Consider the following 15,237-nt stretch of genomic DNA (forward strand, 5'->3'; position numbering starts at 1 on the left):
CTTGTTTAGGCAACTAAACATGATATAACTCATGATACCATAGGAGGCAGGTCAATTTCCCTAAATGAATACTACTGTTAAGTGATCGAAATATAAATTCAGGCATTTAATAATTTGGAAAAAATCTGCAATCCAAATAAAAATCTTACTCTAACTTAATGATCAAATATTTTTATAGTGATGCTGATTGTGAAGTTAGGATTTACGTTTATACGAGCATGTACGTGTGCGTACGCGTACGAGCTTGTACATGTGCGTGTACATATCCATATTAAAGGAAATATTTAATAGCGGGTCCAGCAGTTGGTAGACATATTTCATTACTCCTTTCGTTTCTTGTATTAGACTCCTGGTATAAATAACCTATGGATATTTGAATGATGTTCTCAGCACACGAACAGCATGTGGACTAATGAAGCTGCTGATTTTCGATTTTTCTTCCTATAAGATCTGCGAACTAATATGTTTCGTCGCAAAACTGACCTCGCACACGAAAGATTATTTTTGAGACAATAATGGTGGCGAATTACTGCAGAGCACACGATCATATGTTCTTTGTGGCTTAATATGGATAATTATAGTTTTCTTAGCTAGATGATTATGGAGATATAATAATGACGACAGGCGACGATATTTAATTTCTGATAAAGACTAATTACGCCACGGACATATATTTTCATATAAAAAAGAGAGCAAAAAAATTATTAAGATAAAATTCGGCAATTAGCGAGTGTAAAATTTTCCGAATGAAACTAACAAATAACTAACAAAAACTACCGAACGGTACGATATAAATTCTAAGAGGAAGGCCTAAGGGGAATAATGTCATAAAAATATGTTAAATGAAAAGGTAAAGTTTTTGATGAATCCCTACTGACAACTGAATTAATATTTACTAAAATGAAATAGGAATTTTGGGGATTGAGTATAGACAGAGCAAGAATTCTCTTTATTGTTTTACTTTTTACAGTTTTGTTTCCAAAGACTAGCGCAATATGAAATCATTAATGGATGAAAAAGGTCTTTAGCATTTATATTCTACAACAGCGTTGACAATAAATGATTACCTAACGATAAACTACCACTTTTAGATTGATTCAACCAAAGCAAAAACTGAAATCAATTGAGTCAAAAGTATTGCACCCTTTTCCTTGCATAATAGGCTTTTACATTACTATAACACTTTTCATTCTTCAAATGAAAAAATCTCGCGAATAAATAACCATTTGGAGAAGATAAATAAATTTAATACTGAATCCTTTTGAATAGAATGGTTTGAGGCGTCACTTTGTGGAAGCGATTCATTTCTAAAAGAAATACTTAGTTATTCCACATATATGCCCCAATATTAATGCCCCAAAAGACAAACACCGCCAAGTTTTTTTCCTAAATATGGGAATCAAAGAGTGGAACCAGCTGCCTGATGAACTCTTTAAGCCCTTACCCAAAAGCATTAAATCATTTAGGCGTGAATGTAAAAGGTATACATGATGGGATTGTTCAATGCAATACGGCAGAAGGTGTATGGCTGTATCACAATATATTGTTTTTCCTTATTTTTTTTATTTTGTAAGTCTACTATATGACTAAATGACACTATGATATGTTTTAAGACTGACTACTGCATATTTTATTAAACACTAATGTGGTGTTTAATAAAATATATGTGTAATAACTAAGTATTTCTTTCCTAAATGAATCCTTTCATTAAAAAATTAAAGTTTCTAGTCGATATTACTTTCATTTCAATATTTTTTTGCGACCATTGGAAACAAAATTCTCCGACATGTTTCTTTTTCATTTAACATAAATTACAGGCAAAAGAAAAATTTATTTTCAAATCTAACGGAATGGAATTTCTTTTCTCTTTAAATTTCATTCTCAGATAAACCCACAAAAAGTATTAACCTCTTTCGTCCGAGCAGATTTTATTGTTGTTTTATTTGTTTTTTTTCGTGGATAATGATTGTACCTCTCTTTCTCTCCCTCCAGTGTTGCCGTAGAAATAGGTATTATGAGGCAAGATACAATTAAGGGGTTGGATACCTGTTATTAACGGAGGAAGAAGAGGCAATTTCATTAATACTAATCCCCGCGGGCGCATTCTTCCGTGCGAAAAAAAATGAAGATGAGGGACGCATGAGACCTGCCACGCGTCTCACAATCACCCGGATTATATTTTTGGTCATCGACTAAAGCTATTACTTTTTCATGGAAAAATAATTGCACAAATGATTTATGATAACCTTTTCCATGGCCTGTAATGTTGTTTCCCATTTGCGTTAACATTTGATTTTAACCCCTGGATTTAAAGAATGAAGTGATAAAACTCACGAAATTGACGGCGAGTGGAGATTTCTTCCATTACATTTCTATTATTGCAAGTCTGTTTCTTTATAAGTTTCGGCTAGTTGATGGGTTTGCCTTGAGATGGAGAAGATTTGCTATGATAATTATTAATTCTTCGCTAATAGAACTGTATCCCCTGTCTATGATAGGTAATGGAAGAAGATCAGCCTAAACAAACAACATTTATGAGGTTCTTGAAAAGGAAAAATGCTAAACGTTAAAATTGGAGGGAAAAAAACTCTGGAGCAGATGGGACAGTTTATTTCTCGGTGGAATGTTTTGGATCAAAATTTTTGAAGTATTATAAGAAAAAGATTTGCGTTAGGCAAAGAAGCTTTCAAAAGTTGAAGGAAATCGATAACAGAAACGTTAAGAAGAGACTAGTGAAAACTTTGGTATGAAGAGTGGCTTTGTACGGCGCAAAAACGTGGTCGTTGAAGAAAGATGATAGGCGTTGATTGGAGGGTTTTGAGATACGGATGGGCAGAAGGGTACAAAAGAAAAAAAGAAAGGAAAACTCACCAAGAAGAAACAAGACATGGTTGGAAAGGAGAGGGGAATGTGGGGAGCCATCCATAGAAGGCAGGAAAGATGGATGCAGAACATATCGATCGGCAATGGGATGATAAAGACTGTGATAGCAGGCTGAACATTTTGTTAATGAGGTAAGGGGAGGAAAAGGTTAGGCAAGTTGTATAGAATGAAGGAGATAAAAACATTCGGATTTGAAGAAAAGCTCACTGTAGTGTGAGATGTCAGGTTTTGTCATACTGGACGGAGCTGGAAAGTTTGACGATAAGTCTGTGCCCATAAAAAACCTACCTTTAACTATAGCCTACCAATAATAATAATGACAGCAAAAGAAGACATAAAAGGACATTCAGGTTTGGTAGTAGTACTTAATGAATGGTTTTATTCCAATGCACATGCAATGAATAATGGTGTGGAGATCTCCATAGGGAGCTACGCCAGTTTTTTCGTGGAATTATGATGAAAAACTTTTTAAATTAAAGGGAAGGGATTAAACCATGAACAAGTGGATTTTCTTATGGCGCAGAAAAGATAAACCTTTTGTATGAACCATGAAAAACGTGACACAAGTAATATCACTTTTTTGCCACATAAAAAGGTGTAATAATGTGCGTGGGCATTTAGACCTGTTCTTATTTTTATTCTAAATTTCAAATTGAAACCGAAACGCACATTAATTTGCCATTAATCCAAAAATAACCACTTTTGGTCTTTGAATCGGATTTTTAAATTTAAAAATAACAACAAAGATAAACATCCAAGCCGCAAAGTGGAGAAAAGCTCCCCTGGGGGAATCGAACCCGCTCTTGATTGGCAGGCGGAGACCATACCCAGTTTCCATCGAGGGTCGGCAAAATTATATGAAGATTTACAGGTTGTACCAATATTGCTATTTAGCGTTAAAAAGTGGTGGATCATTTCAGAAATGCAAGGATAACGGAAAATAAATATGCACCAAAAAATAGAAACCAAATCCTCGTTAGTAAGAGGATAATATATTGGGTATTATACAAAACCCAATAAAATCTCTTCAGATTATTAATCTAATGCTTCTTTCTCGAGCGTTTGGTTACAAATTCAAAGGAGACGTTCGAGAAACTCGTGTTTAAACTTCCCGTCTTTATCCGAGTGTTCGCTCACCTGTACATGAGACCTCCGGTACAGGATTCGAGGAGGGCACCGCCGAAGACGCAGACATAGTACTGCGTGCAGTCTGTCGGGTGTGGGTAGTATCCAAACTCTTCTGGACAGTCGAACTCGACACCTCCAGATCCTCCTCTGACTCGCCTCCTCTGACAGAGTGATACATCTGTGGGAAGAAAAAGAATGATTAGGGTCACAATAAAAATAAGGAAAGAGAGTCGTAATTTTGTCATGCATACAAAATATCCAAATTCCAATTATTACACTGTTTCACTTAATTAAAACATGCGTCAGTCGTCGCTTGTGCATAACAAGAAAAATATATATTCCCAAAACTATAGCGTGTATTTCCACACCTTGATTTTTCCAATAGTTACCAATTTCCTTCTCAGAATGGTCCTATATCATAATATTTCGATGCGTTGGTCATAAATTAATGACCGTAAACATTTTTTATGCTCCCTAATTAGCCCTGATATCCTAAAATTAGATCTATGAATACGTAATGCGGTCTAAAAGTAACTTTTTACAAATAGCTGTAGAGCCTTTATTTCATAAATTCAATTATATCATTTTGATGTGGCCAGGACATCGCTTTCACCAAACTTGTAGTAAAAAAATGTAAACATAAATACTATTTATCAATTGGTACGCACTTATATTGCCTAAACAATGATAAGATCAAGGAATCAATAATTCATTTATTCTAATTCTTAGTAGGCATTATTAATACCAATAGGAAATAATAGCTCTCCTTTCCACTTTCTAATTGCCTTCACAATTTACCGTCCGCAATCTTTTCTCTTTGAATAATTATCACGGGGAAAATAAAAAGGATATCGGTGCTTACCTTTCTCATATAATTAAGGAATATGCATACTTTCACTTACAATCTTGGCTGATCTACTTTGGCTTGCGGACTTCAATAACCATCGTAATTAAATAAAACTTGAGTCACTCAGTGGAAAAATTGCGTCTCTCGTAAATAGTGAATGAAGTGTCACTTTTAAAGTATCTCTTACGGTTGAAGTTTAAATACGATATTATATAATGAATATTAGAAAGTAATATATAAAATATACAAACATTAATATATTTAAATATAAATAAAGATCAATATTTGACAGTTGGTTGAAATCTTCAAATATTTTTTCAATGCTAAAAAATATTTTTTGTCTAATTGAGCTAAATACCATTCCTATATTAACTATTTCATAAAAGTGTATCATCATCAGTATTTAGATCATGTGGCTGGTTTACTGCTGTTTTTCATTCTTTTCTATTCAGTCTTAATCTATAAGTGTGATAAAATAACAATATATAATTTTTACATTGTGGGATTTGAATGACTTTTACGATCGAATGGCTTTGGTACCCCTATTAAAAGAAATCAACATAGCATTTTTTTATCCAATTAATTGCAATTTTACGCTCTTTCCTTTCAAATAATGTTCTCCCTGCCTTGATCTCAATAATTATATTTACTTGTCCTCGCTCTACATTCAGCATGGTCCGAGGATTTCATCAATATCCATCACTGAAATTTTGAACGTTGAATTAATTTTCCGGACCTTCGTCCTCCATATCTCAACACTGCTTCCTACTCCTCCTAAATGCCACTGGGCGAGGTTTTGTGACATTCCTGGCGAGGACGCAATGCAACTGAATGGAGCGAGGACGTCTAGTATCATGCCAATCTCGTCACCGGTTCCAAAATAGGCCCACGCAAGTCTCCCTGAGACACCTTGCACGGAAGGGAGAAGTCTCCGGAAGGAGAGACTCATTGGGATCGCCGGGGAATCACACCCATCCGAAACGCCCGGGGTCGCACGAATTCCACATGGCAAACCGCCCGCGTTGAAATCTCCGAGATCGGCCCTGCCGATTGAGTCGGTCGTTGAAGTCACCGGCGGTTGGAAACCGAGGAGGTCCGTCCTCGCACCACCCGCTTTCACCACCATGGAAAAAAGCCTCTGATTCAAGTTTTTCGACGCGTTTGGGCCTTGCCATTCCACAATTCTGTTCGGTCTCATTTTTTTATAATTGCGAGTGAAGACGATCGGCTCTAATGATGACCACGAAAGAAATGTTGTATCAGGAGCACGGTCATTGGGACGCCCCCTGGAGAGGTAGGAGGGGGCCGATGGCAACGGTGTACATAAACTACATTTACTTGGTGGAGTAGGGAGGTGGAAACGACTTCTAACTTCAAATGAAATCATATTTTGGATGGGTATTTGGAAAACTAATATGGCTCACACCCTGCAAAAAGGGAAGAAATTGAAGAAAAATTGAGTTTAAATGTACTTAAAATTCATCGATTTCATCAAATTAACTAAAAAAAAATTGTTGTTTTCACAATTATTGAGCACTTTAGGCTGGTAAAGTTTCTATAAGACACTTAACTGCACGTTGGAATCAAGTTATTTTTGTTCCTGGCAAAATAGTTCATCTCCTTTTCTCGGAAATACCATGGTCAACTAATCTAAAACGCTATTTCTAACATGGTCCAATCACAGAGATGAGTCGGCCCCTTGCAGTTAGATATATTAATTCCCATTAGAAACGGGATCATGGGAGGAGCCGTCTCTCGACATCTCCACAGCTCTCCATGGAGATGACCTTGGGCAAGGCCAGCAATCTTCCTATCACGTCCGTCTCCAGTTGCCTCCCTCCTCCCTTTCTCCCAACCGCTTCCCTCCTCATCTCACCTTCCTTCCTCCTGTTCTCCCGGCCGCTTCAAGAGCGCCGTTGGCTAACCGCACTTTCCCGTCCATCTCCGTTAGCGAAACGGGGAGGTAATAGCCATGAGCAGGCCGTGAATCGTTTTGTCTGCTTTCTTTGGCCTTACAATTGGAAGTGCGCAGGTGGAGGTCTCCCTGGTGCCTTCCTCCATAGCCCTGCTATCTGAATTGATGCTTTGCTTAGGGTCACGCGGTTAGAGTTATTCCAATAGATCACAGCGATTGGAGTCGACTTTCCTTGTCGAAAGCTAAGCACACTTAATTTGAGGTAGTGAACCTTGTAAACAGATTTATTTTCTTGAAACAATTATTTTCCTCGAAAATACAAGTTGACAATGATTATATGTCTAATAGCGAAATTTGAGCACAAACGGGAGTAGCATATATATATATATATATATATATATATATATATATATATATATATATATATATAAACACACACATACATACAAATAATAAGCATGCATTTACACACCGACAGAAAGGAAAATATTAAATTTGATGTTCATTATGTAGGATAATGCTAACGCTATAATTTTTACGATTTAATTGACTTATAAGAGCAGGAGAAGAAGTTGAGACATATAAGTTTAAACTTTTGAAAGAATGATAGACTCATGCTAGGGATAATCGTATTCAATCAAGATTAATGACAGGATTTGCACCAAAAACCAGATCAAAAGAAGCGAGGTGGAAAGTGAAAGAACGGTAGTTGGAAATCGAGGGTGAAAGTTATTGTTTTGTGCGTGCCAGGCACCCATTTTCCGGGCTATTGGTAGTGAAGGGTAATTTTTTAAGAGCAACTTCTGATGAACACATGCTTATTAGGTGAGATAATCTAAGCCATATTCTGTTACTTAAAGTAATGTTAACTTTGGTTCTTCCATTTACCTGAGAGTTCATCAGGAATTGAAGGGACATTTTTTATAAAAAATTCTACGTTTTTTGTTAAAAACGCCATTGGTCTCTCAAATGTAGGTATCATTATTTTCACAAGTGAGCAAAAACTAGGGTTATAATTCTAGAACCACCATTACATATACTAATTCATTAAGTAGACAATGAGAGAGCTTGTCATTGTTCTTTCCCTTTCATTGCATGCTGGTTATAGAATTCTCTTTTGATCCCAGTGGTCCTGGAAATCTTTGAACACGGTGTAACGCTCAGTAATAAACAGTTAAGTGTTTTTAATCGAAGGAAATAGAAGACTGAAGTTCTAATAATGGACCAGGTCCTCAACGTCATGAGTTTCGCAATTGAAAATGAATCTCAGGATCTTAAGGATCAAAGAGGACGTAGTGGCGCCACGATCTAATCCAGCATTGACCCAACTCTCCATTGAAACAACACCTTGAATCACCAAAGCGCATTAAATTACTTCTACTGAACCCTCTCACCAAGATATCTTGGTGAGAGGTGTAGATTTTCCTACTTTATACATTGACCACAAAAGCATGACACATGACCTCGTAACGGCTTCCACTCTCTCTTAAACCCATAATTATTCCATACCTAAGCATTAATGAGATTTAGGAAGGATGCTGAGAGCGGACAGACCTGAGTGACCTTCGCCCATATCAGGGCGTGGTCTATAGAGGAAACTTCCTCTTACAGTTAAACTATTTTGACCTTCGCTAAGCCAAATGCGCTTTCATTTCCTAGCCGACGCCAAGCATCAGCATCGCCTTGATGCTACATCCTTTTAGACCTGCGGAGCGGGAAGCTCTGTTTGGACCACGCTCTGTGCTAATGCGATGAGGGCACAAAAAGGATGGGAGAGGGAGAAAGAAAAAAATGAGAAAATTCAGAGGTTTGATGGAATAAAAAAAAGAGCAAATTGTGTGCAAGGGATTGGATGCTGCGCTATTTACTCCCAAGGACTGAGAAAAGAGCAATATCGGGACTCAAAGCAATCAATTACCCAGGAATCTTCCAATTACCTATCGATAAAACAATGCTTCGCTGAAGTGGCGGTATTACCCTCTAACATTTCCAACTTCTCGTATAATTGGTAGAGGGGCTATCTATATCAATGGGCTATATCAGGATGGCATTTAGAATGGGAAACCGTTTGTTTAGATAGAAAAAAGAGTCTCGTAAACTATCAACGACAACGAAAATTTATCAAACAGAAATGTTAATCTCCAATAATTTCCAAATAATTATCATTAATTATTCATAAATGAAAATGTTGAATAGATTTTCGTAAATGTTGAGTATCCAGTAATTTACGTAGACAGACTTTTGATCTTTTTCTATGAAATTTGAAAAAACGTATTTTGAAAATTCTAGCATGATTATTCTTATGAGCATGATGCTATTTTAAGTATACGGTAGTGTGTACAATTCTTAGAATTAATTAAAGGAGAAATACCATTTAATAAATCCGTGCAAATTGCTTATTTCAGATTATTCATTCATTATTTAAGCGAGCGAGCTACTTAGGAAAAAAATAAATTAAGCAAAAAATATCCTATTGCAAAGCTTCCTTCAGTGAAAAAAAGAATCACATAAGTACTTAAAAGGTATCCACGTAGCATCATGGAATTCGTAAAATGTCTAAGATCAATAAAACCGACTGAGTGACGTTTCATTCCGAATATTTGACCTCCCTCCCAAATCCCATCTACGGTTAGCAATTTGCCATTTTTCCTCGCCCACCACACCCAGCTCTCCACTTCTCTCAATTCTCTCCCTGAACCAAAGCTCTTCAACACAAAGATCACTTTCGTTCTCGTCCATCTCATCTCCAAGTGAGGCGTCCTTCGGGAGGGTCCGGTTTGCCCTGAAAAGGATCTTGAACCTGAGATCTTCGGTCAATCTCCGATCCTGTTGCCGTTTTCAAGCCCCCTTCGTCCGAGCCACACCCGCTCTTTGCGGAACGCCAATCCCGTCCCATATTCCTTCTCATCCTGCCATTCTCCATTCGGGTCTCCCATCTCTCCCCCAATTGCCTCATAAACCTACTGGATGATTCGCTTGGGGCGCTTGATCTGCTATTTTCATACGAGGCCGAGCCAAAGTTCTGGATGAGAATTCAAGGTTAAGAACGACGGGGACAACCCGGATAATCTCGTTCACAATGACAAAATATTATAACTTCAATATAGTTCCGGCTCGTAATTTGGTGGTAAAATCCTTGAACTAAATACATACGTTCCGGTCAAACTTGGCGAACAAACAACACAGAACCTGCAAGGTAATTTTTTCATCCTTCCTACACAAAGAGGGCGGGTCCAGTTTTGCTGAGCGTGTTCTGATTTTCCTCCAGGAAATTATTATCTCTCCTCTTTTGGACCTTGTCATTCCATATAATTCGCGCGGTATTCGCCTTTCGGAATATGCAGAGGAATTACCATCGTGCAAGACTACATGCTGTTCAACGACTCGTGGGAAACTACGTGTACCTTGCGGCCCCATTGACTTGATTCAAATTGTATTGGCACAAGAAAATTGTTGAAGGAGAGATAGAGAAAGAAAGGAAGAGGAGTAAAAGGAGAAAACTTGAATTTTGAGTAGAGCTACGAGATCTTCGAAGTAATATTTTGTCGCTCATAGGGGAGAAAATCCACAAGTAAAGAGCCAGCGGACATGTTCATAAACTGTAAACTGCATTGTTCAGTATTACCTTCCAGAATTCGCTTTTTAGACTTCAAATTATACAATACATTTTCACTTTCATATCCATGTACACTTTCGATTTGATGAAAAGTTCTGTTGGTATTCGCACGGACTCTATTCCTCTATATTTTTTCGAAAAGAAATCTCAAAATTATACAGTATTTCTTCCTAATGTTTATGCCAGAGCTTATTGCTATCAACCATAAATTTGATGTAAGGTTCCGGTCGTTCTCCTATAGTTCCAGCGTCATAGAACTCATCTTTTTCACAGGAGGCCAGTCATGATTTTGTTGGGGTGAACAATAAGACAATGCAGAAACTGCACTACATGTAGATTGTCTACATTGTCTGGATGAATTCAATTAGAGATATATCCTTTCAGGAAAAGCATTCATCGGTCGCCTAAGACGGTCAAGTTAGCGCCTCCGGCGTCACAGGTTCCGGAGGTACGTTATTTCAGGCGTAAAAGTCTCCAGGCTAATTATATTCTCAACGGTGAAAGTCCATTCTTAATTGCTGCTTTTCATGGTAATGTGAGAAGTTCCAATTACCTCTGAACCATAACTTAAGAGCGCCGAACATAGAAATTGGACTAGTGGAGGCATCAAGTGTGCTAGTAAGAGTTCTAATCCGAAAGAGCGTAATTTCCCCATCGATCCTGAGACTGTGGAGCAAATATGTTGAGTTCAGACAAAATTAGCAATATACTACCAAAATATATATATATATATATAAATTGGACAGCAACAAACAATATAAGAGCACATAGCACATGCAAAGAACACTCACACGTTATTTCTTATATATATATATATATATATATATATATATATATATATATTTATATATATATGAAAACGTATAGTCTTCCTTGGGCAGAATGGGTGTTATATATTACCCTGGGGGAGGGAAACACTTTAATTAATAGGAAGAGTCTTTTCTCAGTGCCTCACGGACCAGCGGAAGGTTTTACTTAGAAATTCGCCAAATGTGTTACAATGTGTTCTGCAATCATCAAATAAAGGCTTCGATAAAAGTGAAAGGTTCGAATAGAATGACGGATTTTATTATTACAACATTTAGAAATGGAATTAATCACTGGAATGGAGAAGAAAGGGTTTGTAACAGTAGATGAATAATATTCTCATAAAAAGATGAAGCTTTTGTGGAAAATACATTCATGTTGTTTTTCAAAATGCAACAAAATGCAAGTTCAGCTAATAAAAGTTGATAGGTGTGCATATTGATGTCAATTACTCGGATTAACGAATAAACATATCTTTGCATCGGCCATTTATCAGGTGAAAACCATATAAGACTATGAAATACTTTTCGCATTCCTATTATGACATACGATATTAAAATATTCAGTATTTTCATCTAACACATTGCATTAAAATATTGGCAATATTTATTTCTTCCTCGGCAATTTTATTCTTCAGAGTATGTTACATATTTCAAATTTCATTCCAGAATATTCTAAAAAACGCACAATATGCTAAATATAACTGTTAATAGATACAAAGAAGCATAAAATCCAGGTTTCAATTAAATATAAAGATTACCTACTTGAAAATTTTCCTCTGGAGAGAAAAAATTACATAATGAATCGAATTCATGCTTTTAATTGGCCGTTTTAAAGCTTAAATCACATTGCATCTAAGGAAGATTCATTCATAGTTTTTTTCTTCATTCTGCATAAATAATTTCAAAATGAACTCAGTTTCGGAGATGTAATAAATTCCCTCGTATCACATGAAACTATTTGTGTCCGAAATGTTTTAGAGAGCATTAATGGAGCAACTTAAATTTAATATTTTTACGATACAATCCGACGTAGCGGCGGGTTTTAAATTTCGCGAAATAACCAAGGAAATTTTATGAGATTGGCTCTTAAGTGCTGAGTCAATATGTGTGAATTTCATGCAACATAGAGATTTGGCAGGTTTTAAATCCATCTAACAAAAAATTGAAAGAATGATTTCCCAATAATTCAATCAGCTCCCAAAGTTTATTCGAATCAGGGAAGAGAGCGCTTTCATTAGTAGATCTCAAGTAATAAAAAATTAAAACATAGTTTAGCATTCTATAGGGGTGTTTTTACGCCAATAGCCGTAGAAATGATTAATCGAAAACCTTTCGTTTATTTAAGCAGTATTGTACGTATGTAAGCTAGAATTTTGGGATTTAAATATGAAGGAGGTAGAATGACGATATTACTCAATATGCATCTGCAGTGGTGAAAATGTTTCTCCCAGTAAGAGGAAACTTTTTATTCAAAGCGTTCCGACAATTCTACATACATTCTAGATCTAGCTTAGAGTGACAGTGAAGACTACACAGCAGAATTTTTTTCTTCTAAAATCGACCCACAAAAAAATTTTAACGCACTTGAATATAATGAGAGTGACTTTCACTTCACTTTCAGTGGAGATTGAGCCGGATGCAACTAATGGTGTTAAGTAAAAGAGCGGAAATTCTGAGAGCTTAAAACCTGCGGTGAAAATATTTCCAGAATGATTAAGCTTATTTCATCTACTAAATTCATTATCACAAGGAGTTTATAAAAGGTTCGTATTGCGATAGGAAAATAAAAACTACACCTAAAAGTGCTGGTTAAGTTCCTGTCGAATATTTTGCAGATTAATTAATGAAATGTTTCCTTCTGAGGGTCGGAGTGACACGTGAAAGAGAAACTCGAAACGCATTGCGTAATCTGGCGGGTGAATAAGTGGATACAAGAAAGTCTTCCACGAGGATTTCCAGTGCCTTTCGTCAGATTGGACAACCCCACAAAAATTAACAACACGAAGACAGCTTATAACCTTATGTTTGTACTGGCCAAGATTGATGCCAGAAGGAAGAACAGAAGAATAGGTGGTTAAAATCTCACCAATTACGAAGACAGGAAAAACAGGAGATGAACAAATTATTGTAGACAAACCAAATTTGATTTATCTTTTAAATAATTTTACTTAAGTTATCTGTGACCTTTTATGTTGACCCTGGAGGGACACTTTGGTATCCGAGAGGTGCGGCTGTAATGAGAGTAAGAATGCACTTCCTCCAATTAAGGCGATTGAAAGCAACATATCTGAGAGAGTATATTTTGCATTATGAACTGGAGGGTTTAAACGACTAATACACTAATCCAACCCAATTCAAGACCCCTCTCAAAACATTTTATCATCGAACTTCTAGTGGCTGGAAGGAGGGTGAACGTTTTCATTATTGCTTTTGTCCACCGAAGACCGCTGATTTGGTTTTCCAGAGCGTATCATGTTTCTTCCAAGGACAAACCGCAGATATTGGGCACGGAATCATAAATCGGAGTGTAAAATTTCTTACTTTCTGTTCCCACGATAAATCTTGATCCTGTCATGAAAATATTGATCAATCTCACGCTTTGCATCGTCGGAGAGGAAAGTAAAAAGAATGACTACCATTATTAATTTCGTCTAATTCTTAGAAGACGAACTCTATAAAAGATTAGAATAATCGGTCAATTACGACGACTTAACTGGGGAGATGATTAAGATAAAAGAGCGAGATTTTGCGTTCTATTGTTTTTTTTACTGTGGCCAGTAAAAAGGCTGGAGAGTGGAATGAAAGATATTTTTTATTCTTTTCTTCGTTCCAAAACTCGATTGAAGGTTTTAAAAAAATATCTAAAGTGGTAAAAAACGTGATCGTTTTGATTTTTGGGAGCACTTTAAAAGTCACGAACTTCGATAGATATCTTTGCAATCTGAACCTAGGGTCAAGGCAGTGAGGCCTTATTTTCTTAAATAACTACTCCAATTCTCTTTATCCTCTCTTCCCCAAGGTCCATGGGTATAAAATCTGACCCGAGTTCAAGGCCGACCACTTTTTGCTCCTGAATATTTCGTGCCAACTCCTTAACTGTTCACCTGCCTGCTTTGCAGACAGGGTTATCACGACTTATCAAGAGGAAGGGTGGGGCATAGGATATCAAACATAAATCTACGTTTTTTGTGTGGACCTAAAAAAAGCCAAAATTATGATATGCCGCTCTCTTTCTCTCGCCTATTATTCTTCCAACAAATGCGAATTAACTTATATACTTCACTCATTCTGTTCACCCGAGCAAAAGATAAATTCAGGTGGGTTTGTGGAATTATCATCGATTTCACTGAGACGCTATGTTTAAATAACTACTGCATTAAAAATAAAAACTTCAATACAAAGGCGATAAACTTTGAGGGTCGCTCAACGAAAAATATACCAGATGGCTCGTAAAAGGATATTAATTATATTTAGGAATAGGATATACAGGTATAGGATAGGAATCTATAAAAAGTACATTTATTTATTGGACTTTCAAATGTTGGCTGAATCTAACTTCGATATTTGGAGTAACTTAACTATCAAAAACCCTTCGTGCTTTAAGCTTTGCTGTAGGTAAATCCGAGGTTTAAAAACAATACTGAAAATTCTCTCAAAGAGAAATTATTTCTAATTTATTTCTCTCTGGAACGCTTCTGTTTCCCTAGTCCTCGTACCGAAGGTGATGTTCTCATCGGCCGTCGTCTGCGAAGACAGTATTCCAGCGTATCGCAAAATCTCACATTTCCCACAGGCAAATCACGCACACACAGTGGCATGCAAAGGAAACGGGGGGGGGGAGGGAGGGAAAACCCTGCGTCGAAATTAGTCTGCTCCAAACGAAAGATGCCAAGGGCAACAAAGGATGGCACCTCACGCACGTGTCACTTCCCTTTGGGTCGGCCGAATGCTTGAAAAACTTTCCGAAGGCAAGTGGGGCCTTCAAAGCTTCCTTGGAACGTAAGACCCGAGCGAGCCAATCCTCTGCCTTTAGTACGAA

General features: G+C 36.9%; 1 protein-coding gene across 1 annotated transcript in view; it reads right to left on the bottom strand.

Annotated features, from left to right (window-relative positions):
• Positions 1 to 9,512, bottom strand: part of LOC139698300 (uncharacterized) — a 48,537-nt gene extending 39,025 nt beyond the window's left edge. The window contains exons 1-2 of the mRNA XM_071597184.1: positions 9,437 to 9,512; positions 4,021 to 4,189 (exon numbers count right to left, since the gene is read on the bottom strand). Coding sequence (XP_071453285.1) covers positions 4,021 to 4,189; positions 9,437 to 9,512 — 245 coding nt within the window. The remainder of the gene's footprint in view (positions 1 to 4,020; positions 4,190 to 9,436) is intronic.
• Between the last annotated feature and the right edge of the window lie 5,725 nt (positions 9,513 to 15,237).

The sequence above is a fragment of the Hetaerina americana genome, unplaced genomic scaffold (genome assembly GCF_022747635.1).
Source record: "Hetaerina americana unplaced genomic scaffold, ioHetAmer1.1.p SCAF_81, whole genome shotgun sequence".
Lineage (NCBI taxonomy): Eukaryota > Metazoa > Arthropoda > Insecta > Odonata > Calopterygidae > Hetaerina > Hetaerina americana.